The sequence below is a fragment of the Oncorhynchus masou genome, chromosome 12, assembly GCF_036934945.1.
Source record: "Oncorhynchus masou masou isolate Uvic2021 chromosome 12, UVic_Omas_1.1, whole genome shotgun sequence".
Lineage (NCBI taxonomy): Eukaryota > Metazoa > Chordata > Actinopteri > Salmoniformes > Salmonidae > Oncorhynchus > Oncorhynchus masou.
In genome coordinates, this window is record NC_088223.1 from 94,058,954 (window position 1) to 94,075,123 (window position 16,170).

A 16,170-nucleotide genomic window follows, 5' to 3' on the forward strand; every position below is an offset into this window, starting at 1 on the left:
TAATAAACTCATCAAATAAAACAAATGATATACGCAACTGAAATATGATGAAGTAAAATCATGTAAATAATGGTTGGTTAATCAGCAGTCATCGGCAGTCACTAACCATCATGGGACTTTCACTGATTTGTTTTATTCTGTGTTGTTACAATATTCAACTCAAATAATCAAAACCGAAAGCCGAGATAAACAAATAATTAACCCGAAACCCCAAACCCGACTCAAAGCACTAATTGCTCAGCACTACCTACAGCAGAGCGCTTTCCCACACCCAGTTAATTACCACATGGGCCATTCTATCCAAAATGATTGGGATGGTCCTACCCCATTGAATTTTACATTTAAAATGGTTAGGGTTAGGTTAGGTAAGGGTTAGGGTAGGGAGGTGCCAAGGAACCCGGACAGCATTGACTCTATCCACACGCTCATTGTTGTTACAGAATTCAACCCAAATAATCGAAACCAATGGTTTTTGTATTTATTATAATGAACCGAAACCCAACCCTGTCCACACGCCCAGTACTTAACTTTTCAACACACCCTCTTGACCATAGTCCGGTCTCGGTATCGAGCTGCAGCTCAATGCGAACGTGAGTAGATTACCTTGAAAACAACGGTCGGACATCTAGGAAGCAGTCTCCAGTTTGTATTATACCTCGGTGGTGTACACGGAACAAATATCGACCAGATCTTGATCGGACGACGACAACAACAACGTGTTAAAGGTACAATATGTATTTTCTAGATGCAATAATGTTAATAGTTCGCCTAATTATGTGACAAAACGAGCACTCTTGAGTGTAGAGAATCATTGTACAATCTAAACCGCTGTGAAATCTATTATAAATAACCACAAATGTTGTGGTTTCAGATGTTTGAAGCTGGTGTACAAAACCGAAAGTAAAAGACGCATAGAAATCGCAGATGGCCGCTTCTCAGACTTGCTTTCAATGAGTAGACCTAGAAGATCTCTAACGGATATGATTATTTTTTATATATTTTTTTGTATGAAAGGTGTAACCAAGGCTTCTGAGAACACAGAGAAACATGGCTCCATTCTTCATCTGTTCCGTCTGTACCGAAGTCTTCGTTGGACACATATCGCTGAGCTGCCAGCACACCTTCTGTGGACGATGCCTCCAGAAGTGTATGGACGCGGGTTGCGTTGTCTGTCCGGTGTGCGGGGAGCCAATCACGTCGGAGAACGTCAGAGTCAACAGAATACTAAGGGACATGGCAGACGAAGTGAGACGGAGAAGAGTTGATCTCAGAGTGTTGAAGAGGAATGAGGACCTTGATGTGAATAACTGGGAAACCTACAAGAAGAAGAAGGTCAAAACATCAAAGTCTTTTTTGAAGGAAGGCCTGGCTGCCAGAAAGACAGAGAGGAAGTTAAAGTCGTCTCTGACCACTGGTCCCTGGGAGGGTTTCCTTTTTGGCATTATGGCCTTTTACTGCTTCATTTCTGGTCTTACTTATGTTGTCCTTCCTTGTGTGGAATATGTGTCTGTAACAATGCCAGGAAATGCAGCCAAGGTGTTTGGATACCCTTTGGTGTTCATGAATATGTTTGTTGTCTTCGGTGTTGTTGCTCATTTGGTGGATTTTGTGTTGAAAAAGTTTGACTTAAAATCTGTTTTATATAGTAATAACTGATTTGATTGCTTTTATGCAGAGAGTCATTGGATGTAGCGAACTTCCTTTCCCAGCAGTTTGGTTTAGTTGAACAACTTTTTGAAATGAATTATCTTATTGAGTTGACTTACATCTGCAGGTTTATTCCCCAGTTTAATTCTTATTGAGATGACTTACATCTGCAGGTTTATTCCCCAGTTTAATACTTATTGAGATGACTTACATCTGCAGGTTTATCCCCCAGTTTAATACTTATTGAGATGACTTACATCTGCAGGTTTATCCCCCAGTTTAATACTTATTGAGATGACTTACATCTGCAGGTTTATCCCCCAGTTTAATTATCTTATTGAGATGACTTACATCTGCAGGTTTATCCCCCAGTTTAATACTTATTGAGATGACTTACATCTGCAGGTTTATCCCCCAGTTTAATTATCTTATTGAGTTGACTTACATCTGCAGGTTTATTCCCCAGTTTAATTATCTTATTGAGTTGACTTACATCTGCAGGTTTATCCCCCAGTTTAATACTTATTGAGATGACTTACATCTGCAGGTTTATCCCCCAGTTTAATTATCTTATTGAGATGACTTACATCTGCAGGTTTATTCCCCAGTTTAATACTTATTGAGATGACTTACATCTGCAGGTTTATTCCCCAGTTTAATACTTATTGAGATGACTTACATCTGCAGGTTTATTCCCCAGTTTAATACTTATTGAGTTGACTTACATCTGCAGGTTTATTCCCCAGTTTAATTATCTTATTGAGATGACTTACATCTGCAGGTTTATTCCCCAGTTTAATACTTATTGAGTTGACTTACATCTGCAGGTTTATCCCCCAGTTTAATACTTATTGAGATGACTTACATCTGCAGGTTTATTCCCCAGTTTAATTATCTTATTGAGATGACTTACATCTGCAGGTTTATCCCCCAGTTTAATTATCTTATTGAGTTGACTTACATCTGCAGGTTTATTCCCCAGTTTAATTATCTTATTGAGTTGACTTACATCTGCAGGTTTATTCCCCAGTTTAATACTTATTGAGATGACTTACATCTGCAGGTTTATTCCCCAGTTTAATACTTATTGAGATGACTTACATCTGCAGGTTTATTCCCCAGTTTAATACTTATTGAGATGACTTACATCTGCAGGTTTATTCCCCAGTTTAATACTTATTGAGATGACTTACATCTGCAGGTTTATTCCCCAGTTTAATACTTATTGAGTTGACTTACATCTGCAGGTTTATTCCCCAGTTTAATTATCTTATTGAGATGACTTACATCTGCAGGTTTATTCCCCAGTTTAATACTTATTGAGTTGACTTACATCTGCAGGTTTATCCCCCAGTTTAACAACAGATACTTATTGAGATGACTTACATCTGCAGGTTTATTCCCCAGTTTAATTATCTTATTGAGATGACTTACATCTGCAGGTTTATCCCCCAGTTTAATTATCTTATTGAGATGACTTACATCTGCAGGTTTATTCCCCAGTTTAATTATCTTATTGAGTTGACTTACATCTGCAGGTTTATCCCCCAGTTTAATACTTATTGAGATGACTTACATCTGCAGGTTTATTCCCCAGTTTAATACTTATTGAGATGACTTACATCTGCAGGTTTATTCCCCAGTTTAATTATCTTATTGAGATGACTTACATCTGCAGGTTTATTCCCCAGTTTAATTATCTTATTGAGTTGACTTACATCTGCAGGTTTATCCCCCAGTTTAATACTTATTGAGATGACTTACATCTGCAGGTTTATTCCCCAGTTTAATACTTATTGAGATGACTTACATCTGCAGGTTTATCCCCCAGTTTAATTATCTTATTGAGATGACTTACATCTGCAGGTTTATTCCCCAGTTTAATACTTATTGAGATGACTTACATCTGCAGGTTTATTCCCCAGTTTAATACTTATTGAGTTGACTTACATCTGCAGGTTTATTCCCCAGTTTAATACTTATTGAGATGACTTACATCTGCAGGTTTATTCCCCAGTTTAATTATCTTATTGAGTTGACTTACATCTGCAGGTTTATCCCCCAGTTTAATACTTATTGAGATGACTTACATCTGCAGGTTTATTCCCCAGTTTAATTATCTTATTGAGTTGACTTACATCTGCAGGTTTATCCCCCAGTTTAATACTTATTGAGATGACTTACATCTGCAGGTTTATTCCCCAGTTTAATACTTATTGAGATGACTTACATCTGCAGGTTTATCCCCCAGTTTAATTATCTTATTGAGATGACTTACATCTGCAGGTTTATTCCCCAGTTTAATACTTATTGAGATGACTTACATCTGCAGGTTTATTCCCCAGTTTAATACTTATTGAGTTGACTTACATCTGCAGGTTTATTCCCCAGTTTAATTATCTTATTGAGATGACTTACATCTGCAGGTTTATTCCCCAGTTTAATACTTATTGAGTTGACTTACATCTGCAGGTTTATCCCCCAGTTTAATACTTATTGAGATGACTTACATCTGCAGGTTTATTCCCCAGTTTAATTATCTTATTGAGATGACTTACATCTGCAGGTTTATCCCCCAGTTTAATTATCTTATTGAGATGACTTACATCTGCAGGTTTATTCTCCAGTTTAATACTTATTGAGATGACTTACATCTGCAGGTTTATCCCCCAGTTTAATACTTATTGAGATGACTTACATCTGCAGGTTTATCCCCCAGTTTAATACTTATTGAGATGACTTACATCTGCAGGTTTATTCCCCAGTTTAATACTTATTGAGATGACTTACATCTGCAGGTTTATTCCCCAGTTTAATACTTATTGAGATGACTTACATCTGCAGGTTTATCCCCCAGTTTAATACTTATTGAGATGACTTACATCTGCAGGTTTATTCCCCAGTTTAATACTTATTGAGATGACTTACATCTGCAGGTTTATTCCCCAGTTTAATTATCTTATTGAGATGACTTACATCTGCAGGTTTATCCCCCAGTTTAATACTTATTGAGATGACTTACATCTGCAGGTTTATTCCCCAGTTTAATACTTATTGAGATGACTTACATCTGCAGGTTTATTCCCCAGTTTAATACTTATTGAGATGACTTACATCTGCAGGTTTATCCCCCAGTTTAATACTTATTGAGATGACTTACATCTGCAGGTTTATCCCCCAGTTTAATACTTATTGAGATGACTTACATCTGCAGGTTTATTCCCCAGTTTAATACTTATTGAGATGACTTACATCTGCAGGTTTATTCCCCAGTTTAATACTTATTGAGATGACTTACATCTGCAGGTTTATTCCCCAGTTTAATTATCTTATTGAGATGACTTACATCTGCAGGTTTATTCCCAGTTTAATACTTATTGTTTATTGATGCTATGATAAGTGCAGTAGATTTTAGTTGTAAAATGAATGTTGTGAAGTGATGCTTTTAAACTGCTAACTGATTATATGGAAGGAAAAGGGTGTATTGTTGCAAAACGTTTTCCTGTCAATTTACCAGCATTGTAATGGCACCAGAGTTGCCAGCTTAAATACTGTAATTTTGCTTTACAGCAGAGATGCTGTAATATATTTTACAGTAGTATTTTCCATACTATAAAACATATTACAGCATTCCTGCTTTAAATTTACAGCAGTAAGGTTTTTACAGTAATAGTATTCAATGTCGGGATTCGTGTCCCCACAACTGCAGTGGGGTTGCCAACAATATTATTTGAAATATTTTATATTTTAGTGTTATTCTTTTTTTTTTATGAACAAAACATAATAATATATAAGACAATATAGAAACATTTTTGAGAAAAATGGGTTCCCTGCTGAAAAGGTTTAAATACCACTGTTTTACAGTAAGTAAGTAACTCTGTGGGTGAATAGACAGAGGACAAGGGACATATCAAGCTGGTGTTGTGTGTACGTATTTAACTACAAATCTACAGTAGGCATAAGCTATTACTGTAAATAAATTATACAGAATGACGTGAGGATTTCCTCCAGGAGGCTTCCAATTACAGTAAATAACAGTATTTTTCAGCATTTTACCCATAATGCAGTGCAATGTATAACATTATTGCTTTAAGACACATATGGTATTTTACTGTGCCTTCTACAGTGTTTTAATGTTGACATGACAGTCTTACACTACATAGCTTTTCTCCATTTGAGAAGACACTAATCTATTTGTATTGAAATGTAATAAAAAATATAAATCTGTTTTTTGATTCTCCTTCACTAATACCCCTTTTCCTTCACTATTTAAATGTTAATTGTTCTTGTGTTTGTAACAGAGGGACCCTTTAAAAAAAACGTTATTGTCATAACCTGCTGAGGTGGTTGTTCATCTCTTCAAAGAAGCTCCCGGTCTGAGGCACTGCATCTCAGTGCAAAAAGGCATCACTACAGTCCCTGGTTTGAATCCAGGCTGTATCACATCCGGCTGTGATTGGGAGTCCCATAGGGTGGCGTACAATTTGCCCAGCGTCGTCCGGGTTTGGCCGGGGCAGGCCGTCACTGTAAATACGAATATGTTCTTAACTGACTTGCCAGGTTAAATAAAGGTCACAAAATAACATTTTAAAAAGGTGTTTAACCAATCCAATAACCATCTGTTACAGTTCAATACTTCCAATCAAATATATGAGTTGTGATTTACGATATACAGTACTTCAGTTAGTCCAGGTTAGTCCAGTTTAACCAGGTTAGTCTAGTTTAACCAGGTTAGTCTAGTTTAACCAGGTTAGTCCAGTTTGACCAGGTTAGTCCAGTTTCACCAGGTTAGTCCAGTTTAACCAGGTTAGTCCAGTTTAACCAGGCTAGTCCAGTTTAACCAGGCTAGTCCAGTTTAACCAGGTTAGTCCAGATTTAACCAGGTTAGTCCAGTTTAACCAGGTTAGTCCATTTTAACCAGGTTAGTCCAGTTTAACCAGGTTAGTCCAGTTTAACCAGGGTAGTCCAGTTTGACAAGGTTAGTCCAGTTTAACCAGGTTAGTCCAGATTTAACCAGGTTAGTCCATTTTAACCAGGTTAGTCCAGTTTGACAAGGTTAGTCCAGTTTAACCAGGTTAGTCCAGTTTAACCAGGTTAGTCCAGTTTAACCAGGTTAGTCCAGTTTAACCAGGTTAGTCCAGTTTAACCAGAGGGGGACAATCTGAATAGAAAACTACTGTTTGCCAATTATAAAGTGGACACGCTGTCATTCCGGACATCGCCAGAGAAAGAAACCTGATTTGTGGTCTCAGGCGGACACAGTGGACCTCTGAAGATATCCTGCAGATCACCATGTTGGTGAATGATCTGCCCCCCTCTGAAGATATCCTGCAGATCACCATGTTGGTGAATGATCTGCCCCCCTCTGAAGATATCCTGCAGATCACCATGTTGGTGAATGATCTGCCCCCTCACTGCTGCAGTCCGCTGCAGAGGAGGAGAATGTAATGAGGTCCTACAGCCTGAGGAGGGTGATGACGAGCAGCGTCAGCAGGACCACCAGCAGGCTCTACGGCTGCCAAGGAAACGGAGGTGAGGGAGAACTTCAGGAAGGTTCCGTTGTCAGGGGAGATTCCGGGTCCGTTGAGCTCATCCAATGGGAGGTCCATCCCTGACATCCTGACGACCGGATTAGACAGATCTGAGGGAGAGGAGAAATAGGGTGTTACAGTAAGGTGAATTCAACGCCTGGTATGTGGAAACCAAAACATTTCGTTTTTAAAGCAAGAACATAATTAAATGCTACCCTTACATTTTTTTTGTGTGCAAATATTCAGGATCGTCTTTTTGCGAACCTTGTAGTTATTGCATTGCGTACTGCATAGGGTATATTTTTAGGCTTTCCTATATCCCAAAATATTCCCAGGATATTCCGGATTCCCATGAATCAATCCCGTACAAGTGCCCAAATTGTCAAACGCTAAAATACCCACATTGCAGGATTAACAATTCTACTGGGCCTATCCAATGGCAGCTCTGTTATTTTAGGTCCGATCTGATAGAGTCCGCTCTGCCTTACCACTGAGCTAGTACACAACTAGGTCCTGTTCCTCAAACTCAACAGTAATGGTCTTAGAGTAGACTGGGCTATCCCCTAAGTACCTGTACTACCTCACCCTGCAACCCAGCATCTTTTCAGGATCGTCCAGGCCAGATAGTCGACCTTAGGACACTATGAGTGGATACTCTCTCCTTGGGTTGGCTTAGCCCAGAATCACCCCTCAGACGACTCCTACCAATGCACTCAGTACCTTTAGTTGGGTCTCAGGTTCCTTCATACCAGCAATTCAGGTTCCCAATGGACTATTTAACCAGATGCTACAAATCCTTAATTAATCCAATCTGTTTCAGAAACCTGGAGTAAAACGACATGCGCTTGTATGACTCTTTGATGACACAGGGTTTCAGAACAATAAAGCAAGTTTATTCAAAATTACAGAAAAAAGGCATAAAAAAAAACAGATCAATCAATATCACCAATTGATGATTCGCAAAAATGTACCTTGGATTAAATTGAGAGATGCCTTCAGCGTCTTTCCCTAAACCATTTACCTAAAAACTATAACAATTTTATGAGAAGCACAGGTTTTAATGACAAGAAAAACATGTTCTTACCTTAATTTATAAACAGATTTTTGTCTCCCCCCTCAGGATGCTCAGTCCCTCAGTTGGTGTCTAAAAAACTAACAGCTACTAGAACACTTCTACCAATGAGGTAACATTAAGGGTTCCTCCTAGAATGTACTAGAACACTTCTACCAATGAGGTAACATTAAGGGTTCCTCCTAGAATGTTCTAGAACACTTCTACCAATGAGGTAACCTAAAGGATTCCTCCTAGAATGTTCTAGAACACTTCTACCAATGAGGTAACATTAAGGGTTCCTCCTAGAATGTTCTAGAACACTTCTACCAATGAGGTAACATTAAGGGTTCCTCCTAGAATGTACTAGAACACTTCTACCAATGAGGTAACATTAAGGGTTCCTCCTGGAATGTACTAGAACACTTCTACCAATGAGGTAACATTAAGGATTCCTCCTAGAATGTTCTAGAATACTTCTACCAATGAGGTAACATTAAGGGTTCCTCCTAGAATGTTCTAGAATACTTCTACCAATGAGGTAACATTAAGGGTTCCTCCTAGAATGTATTAGAACACTTCTACCAATGAGGTAACCTAAAGGGTTCCTCCTAGAATGTACTAGAACACTTCTACCAATGAGGTAACATTAAGGGTTCCTCCTAGAATGTTCTAGAACACTTCTACCAATGAGGTAACCTAAAGGATTCCTCCTAGAATGTTCTAGAACACTTCTACCAATGAGGTAACATTAAGGGTTCCTCCTAGAATGTTCTAGAACACTTCTACCAATGAGGTAACATTAAGGGTTCCTCCTAGAATGTACTAGAACACTTCTACCAATGAGGTAACATTAAGGGTTCCTCCTAGAATGTACTAGAACACTTCTACCAATGAGGTAACATTAAGGATTCCTCCTAGAATGTTCTAGAATACTTCTACCAATGAGGTAACATTAAGGGTTCCTCCTAGAATGTTCTAGAATACTTCTACCAATGAGGTAACATTAAGGGTTCCTCCTAGAATGTTCTAGAACACTTCTATCAATGAGGTAACATTAAGGGTTCCTCCTAGAATGTACTAGAACACTTCTATCAATGAGGTAACATTAAGGGTTCCTCCTAGAATGTTCTAGAACACTTCTACCAATGAGGTAACATTAAGGGTTCCTCCTAGAATGTTCTAGAACACTTCTATCAATGAGGTAACATTAAGGGTTCCTCCTAGAATGTACTAGAACACTTCTATCAATGAGGTAACATTAAGGGTTCCTCCTAGAATGTTCTAGAACACTTCTACCAATGAGGTAACATTAAGGGTTCCTCCTAGAATGTTCTAGAACACTTCTATCAATGAGGTAACATTAAGGGTTCCTCCTAGAATGTACTAGAACACTTCTATCAATGAGGTAACATTAAGGGTTCCTCCTAGAATGTACTAGAACACTTCTATCAATGAGGTAACATTAAGGGTTCCTCCTAGAATGTTCTAGAACACTTCTACCAATGAGGTAACCTTAAGGGTTCCTCCTAGAATGTTCTAGAACACTTCTACAATAGATTAAGGGATTTCCAGATCAAGCTAGCACCTTTATCATACTTAATTTTCAAACTACCTTTACTCAATTCTAATCTTACTACAACCTAATTTATTACTCCAGTTATAGTTTTATACTTCAATATTTTAAACATTTCATCATTATAACATTTGACCATTATAACGTCTCGTTATCAACCTCCTAAGGCCTTGTCCTCTAAGCAGAATCAAACACAGTCTATATGATTCACAACTTAAATAAAACCACATTATAACTCTCTTAACATTACATTACATTTAAGTCATTTAGCAGACGCTCTTATCCAGAGCGACTTACAAATTGGTGAATTCACCTTCTGACATCCAGTGGAACAGCCACTTTACAATAGTGCATCTAAATCATTAACTGCATTATTTTAACACCTTTAATATCTCCCAATGTTTTCAACCTTTAACATTTAATATGTTTAACCTTTAATTCGTATTTCAATCAATTCCAGTCCCAATTCATTTCTTCTTCTCTTTCATCAATGTCAATTCAACCTCATTGTTCATTCTTCTTTATGCTCCATGTGTGAGTGAAAGTGAAACGTCTTCCTGAGTGTGTGTGTGGGTGTTTACAAGTGGGTCCTCCCTACCGGTGTCCTCTGTCACTAAAATGTCACAGAAAACTGAGCCTCAACCAACTATTCTTGACACAGTAAAGAACCCCAGTCTACCTCTGGATATTACCAAACAGGAAAGAACCCCAGTCTACCTCTGTACATTACCAAACAGGAAAGAACCCCAGTCAACCTCTATACATAACCAAACAGGAAAGAACCCCAGTCTACCTCTGTACATTACCAAACAGGAAAGAACCCCAGTCTACCTCTGTACATTACCAAACAGGAAAGAACCCCAGTCTACCTCTATACATTACCAAACAGTAAAGAACCCCAGTCTACCTCTGGATATTACCAAACAGGAAAGAACCCCAGTCTACCTCTATACATTACCAAACAGGAAAGAACCCCAGTCTACCTCTATACATTACCAAACAGGAAAGAACCCCAGTCTACCTCTATACATTACCAAACAGGAAAGAACCCCAGTCTACCTCTGTACATTACCAAACAGGAAAGAACCCCAGTCAACCTCTATACATTACCAAACAGTAAAGAACCCCAGTCTACCTCTGGATATTACCAAACAGGAAAGAACCCCAGTCTACCTCTATACATTACCAAACAGGAAAGAACCCCAGTCTACCTCTGTACATTACCAAACAGGAAAGAACCCCAGTCTACCTCTGTACATTACCAAACAGGAAAGAACCCCAGTCAACCTCTATACATTACCAAACAGGACAGAACCCCAGTCTACCTCTATACATTACCAAACAGGAAAGAACCCCAGTCTACCTCTGTACATTACCAAACAGGAAAGAACCCCAGTCTACCTCTGTACATTACCAAACAGGAAAGAACCCCAGTCTACCTCTGTACATTACCAAACAGGAAAGAACCCCAGTCTACCTCTGTACATTACCAAACAGGAAAGAACCCCAGTCTACCTCTGTACATTACCAAACAGGAAAGAACCCCAGTCTACCTCTGTACATTACCAAACAGGACAGAACCCCAGTCTACCTCTGTACATTACCAAACAGGACAGAACCCCAGTCTACCTCTATACATTACCAAACAGGACAGAACCCCAGTCTACCTCTGTACATTACCAAACAGGACAGAACCCCAGTCTACCTCTGTACATTACCAAACAGGAAAGAACCCCAGTCTACCTCTATACATTACCAAACAGGAAAGAACCCCAGTCTACCTCTGTACATTACCAAACAGGAAAGAACCCCAGTCTACCTCTATACATTACCAAACAGGAAAGAACCCCAGTCTACCTCTGGATATTACCAAACAGGAAAGAACCCCAGTCTACCTCTGTACATTACCAAACAGGAAAGAACCCCAGTCTACCTCTGTACATTACCAAACAGGAAAGAACCCCAGTCTACCTCTGTACATTACCAAACAGGAAAGAACCCCAGTCTACCTCTGTACATTACCAAACAGGAAAGAACCCCAGTCTACCTCTGGATATTACCAAACAGGACAGAACCCCAGTCTACCTCTGGATATTACCAAACAGGACAGAACCCCAGTCTACCTCTGTACATTACCAAACAGGAAAGAACCCCAGTCTACCTCTGTACATTACCAAACAGGAAAGAACCCCAGTCTACCTCTGGATATTACCAAACAGGAAAGAACCCCAGTCTACCTCTATACATTACCAAACAGGACAGAACCCCAGTCTACCTCTGGATATTACCAAACAGGAAAGAACCCCAGTCTACCTCTGTACATTACCAAACAGGAAAGAACTCCAGTCTACCTCTATACATTACCAAACAGGACAGAACCCCAGTCTACCTCTGTACATTACCAAACAGGAAAGAACCCCAGTCTACCTCTATACATTACCAAACAGGAAAAAAAAACAGTCTACCTCTATACATTACCAAACAGGAAAGAACCCCAGTCTACCTCTATACATTACCAAACAGGAAAAAAAAACAGTCTACCTCTATACATTACCAAACAGGACAGAACCCCAGTCTACCTCTATACATTACCAAACAGGAAAGAACCCCAGTCTACCTCTATACATTACCAAACAGGAAAGAACCCCAGTCTACCTCTGTACATTACCAAACATATTTATGTTGTATTTCTTCTTGTAGACATAAATCCTTTACATTTTAGTCATTCAACTAATATCCAGTCAGAAGCACTGTCAGTCCATTCAACTAATCCTGGCAACCCAGAACAAAAACCATCATTTATGTTACGTGCGTCTGTCCCAAGAGATTAGTACAAATCATATTCTGTCATTATAAGGAACCACTTCTTCTTCAAAAAACTTTCTGCAGAATCAGAACCAGGAAGACAAGACAAGTAGGAGTGAAGAATGTCGATCTGAATTCCTGTTCCTCCCTCAGGAACTGATCCCATGGGTGGCTCTCAGGCGTAGCGCGAAGTCCCCTGGCAGCCCTTGTCTGATCAGTTCCTCACGGAGCTGGAAACACAACACACACAGTGATCATCAGGTCGAGCTGAGGAGGAACCTGTCTGATCTGACAGTGACACTGACCTGCTGTAAAACCACGTTTCGGATGTAATCATCTGTTAGTGGGATCAGAGAGGACAGTTTTATCCTCAGTACAACAACGTATCCTGTGGAAACAGTTAGTCCACATTATTACAACACACATACACAAATCATTTGTTCAAATTTGAACAGAAGTTCATTTTGTACTTACGAGGCCCACTGCTCGTTGTTGTACTGTCCACAATATGGGTTGTGAGATCGGTGGTTGGGTGTGCACTTAAAGTTGTGGATGCTGTGGTCACAGTGGTAGTTGTGGGTGCGTACGTACTGACATTTGTGGTTGTGAGTTCAGTAGTTGTTTGGGTGGTAGTTGGAAGTGCAAGTGCAATCTGTGTGGTCGTGAGGTTTATTGTCAGAGGAGGGGAGGTTGTTGGTTCCACTGTTGTTGTGAGGTTTACTGTCAGAGGAGGGGAGGTTGTTGGTTCCTCTGTGGTTGTGAGGTTTATTGTCAGAGGAGGGGAGGTTGTTGGTTCCGCTGAGGTCGTTAGGTTTATTGTCAGAGGAGGGGAGGTTGTTGGTTCCGCTGAGGTCGTTAGGTTTATTGTCAGAGGAGGGGAGGTTGTTGGTTCCTCTGTGGTTGTGAGGATTATTGTCAGAGGAGGGGAGGTTGTTGGTTCCGCTGAGGTCGTTAGGTTTATTGTCAGAGGAGGGGAGGTTGTTGGTTCCGCTGAGGTCGTTAGGTTTATTGTCAGAAGAGGGGAGGTTGTTGGTTCCTCTGTGGTTGTGAGGATTATTGTCAGAGGAGGGGAGGTTGTTGGTTCCGCTGAGGTTGTTAGGTTTATTGTCAGAGGAGGGGAGGTTGTTGGTTCCGCTGTTGTTGTGAGGTTTATTGTCAGGGGAGGGGAGGTTGTTGGTTCCGCTGAGGTCGTTAGTTTTATTGTCAGAGGAGGGGAGGTTGTTGGTTCCGCTGAGGTCGTTAGGTTTATTGTCAGAGGAGGGGAGGTTGTTGGTTCCTCTGTTGTTCTGATGGCTGTAGCACAAAGACAGACAAACAGACATACAGAGATGTGTTGATTGGTTGATTGGTTGGTAATTGTCTCAAACATGCATTTCAACTAGCATCTGTAAATAACAGTGAGACTAGCAGAACACCAGAAAGGGGATCATTAACCTCATGCTGTAGTGAAACTGTACCCACCACTTGTGTTTCCAACCCTGACGATCAAACAGCGCAGCTCAGAGTGATACATGAAACTGAGAAGATCAACAGAACAACTGTTAAACTGTTCAGATCTTTGTTAAACAGCATTTTATAAAACATTACAAAACCAAACAAACCACATACCATTGGTTTTAAAAAAAACATGTCAAAGCCAAACAAACCACATACCATTGGTTTAAAAAAACATGTCAAAGCCAAACAAACCACATACCATTGAAGGGAAAGGCAGGTTAAAACCTAGTCTGTTGCACAACTGAATGCATTCTACCAAAATGTGTCTAAATGTACATTCAACTGATCGTCTTGATAGTAGCCTACAGAAATGATGGATTATGCTCGTTTATTTTGTGCCTTTATTTAATCAGGTAAGTCATTATGTTGTGCTGTAAGTTTCCAGTTGAAGTGGCAGCAGACTGACCTGTCGTTCACTCCCTGAGCGATGAAGCACACAGGATAGTACCCTCCCTCCTCATCCTCAGTGGGCGTCCATCTTAGAAGGTACTCTCCTGAGACAGTGCTGTTCTCTGTGATACTGGAAGGCCCACTCACCAACAGCTCTGAAACCCTGAAACACACAGGGAGAAAAAAATGCAATGTCATTATTATTTTATATTTATTATATATTTCTTATATTATTATTATTATTTTTCATTATGAACCCCATTAGCTTAAGCAGCAGCTACTCTTCCTGGGGTCAAAACATACAACATGACATTACACGTAACATGAATAGACAAGAAAAGATTAAGGACAGAACTGCATCGCGTCAAAATATGAATAAAACAGACAGAAATCTCCTTTCTTGAAATGGAATGTGTTAAATGTTGAAGCTAAAAATGTCTTGAATAAAGTTGACATAAGTTTATGTATTGACTGTAGATGCCAGATCAGTTTATGTATTGACTGTAGATGCCAGATCAGTTTATGTATTGACTGTAGATGCCAGATCAGTTTATGTATTGACTGTAGATGCCAGATCAGTTTATGTATTGACTGTAGATGTCAGATCAGTTTAAGTATTGACTGTAGATGCCAGATCAGTTTATGTATTGACTGTAGATGCCAGATCAGTTTATGTATTGACTGTAGATGCCAGATCAGTTTATGTATTGACTGTAGATGTCAGATCAGTTTATGTATTGACTGTAGATGCCAGATCAGTTTATGTATTGACTGTAGATGCCAGATCAGTTTATGTATTGACTGTAGATGTCAGATCAGTTTATGTATTGACTGTAGATGCCAGATCAGTTTATGTATTGACTGTAGATGCCAGATCAGTTTATGTATTGACTGTAGATGTCAGATCAGTTTATGTATTGACTGTAGATGCCAGATCAGTTTATGTATTGACTGTAGATGCCAGATCAGTTTATGTATTGACTGTAGATGTCAGATCAGTTTAAGTATTGACTGTAGATGCCAGATCAGTTTATGTATTGACTGTAGATGCCAGATCAGTTTATGTATTGACTGTAGATGCCAGATCAGTTTATGTATTGACTGTAGATGTCAGATCAGTTTATGTATTGACTGTAGATGCCAGATCAGTTTATGTATTGACTGTAGATGTCAGATCAGTTTATGTATTGACTGTAGATGCCAGATCAGTTTATGTATTGACTGTAGATGCCAGATCAGTTTATGTATTGACTGTAGATGCCAGATCAGTTTATGTATTGACTGTATACTTATATTACGGATCCCCATTAGCTGCTGCCAAGGCTTCACAGTCCATGTGTATGTATAGTGGGCATGTTATCGTGTGTGTGTGTGTGTGTGTGTGTGTGTGTGTGTGTGTGTGTGTGTGTGTGTGTGTGTGTGTGTGTGTGTGTGTGTGTGTGTGTGTGTGTGTGTGTGTGTGTGTGTGTGTGTGTGTGTGTGTGTGTGTGTGTGTGTGTGTGCGTGCGTGTGTGTGTGCGTGCGTGCCAATGTGTTGCTTCACAGTCCCCGCTGTTCCATAAGGTGTATTTGAATCTGTTTTTAAATCTGATTGTACGGCAAAGGAAGAGCAACAACCCGCTGACACACCTGTTGGTCTAACTATTGCATTTAAAAACCCCTGATTTTAGTCT

General features: G+C 39.6%; 1 protein-coding gene and 2 long non-coding RNA genes across 4 annotated transcripts in view; 1 reads left to right on the plus strand and 2 right to left on the minus strand.

The window, feature by feature from the left end:
• Positions 1-19: 19 nt before the first annotated feature.
• Positions 20-1,887, plus strand: LOC135551082 (uncharacterized). The gene is made up of 3 exons (XR_010457181.1): positions 20-725; positions 1,015-1,774; positions 1,867-1,887. It is a non-coding gene; the product is annotated as an uncharacterized LOC135551082 (long non-coding RNA).
• Positions 1,888-5,536: 3,649 nt separating this feature from the next.
• Positions 5,537-16,170, minus strand: part of LOC135551084 (uncharacterized) — a 160,548-nt gene continuing 149,914 nt past the window's right edge. Inside the window, exon 3 of the long non-coding RNA XR_010457183.1 lies at positions 5,537-7,288. This is a non-coding gene — a long non-coding RNA (uncharacterized LOC135551084). The remainder of the gene's footprint in view (positions 7,289-16,170) is intronic.
• Positions 11,831-16,170, minus strand: part of LOC135551083 (uncharacterized) — a 41,002-nt gene continuing 36,662 nt past the window's right edge. Inside the window, exons 7-12 of one of the 2 annotated variants that reach the window (XR_010457182.1) lie at positions 14,514-14,660; positions 14,072-14,127; positions 13,085-13,903; positions 12,916-12,998; positions 12,385-12,840; positions 11,831-12,118 (exon numbers count right to left, since the gene is read on the minus strand). Coding sequence is in view for 1 of the 2 variants with exons in the window: in XM_064982479.1 (XP_064838551.1) it covers positions 12,760-12,840; positions 12,916-12,998; positions 13,085-13,903; positions 14,072-14,127; positions 14,514-14,660 (1,186 nt within the window). In the remaining variant the exon portion in view is untranslated. Of the gene's footprint in view, positions 12,841-12,915; positions 12,999-13,084; positions 13,904-14,071; positions 14,128-14,513; positions 14,661-16,170 lie in introns of both variants that reach the window. The other variant, XM_064982479.1, reaches the window with a different exon arrangement.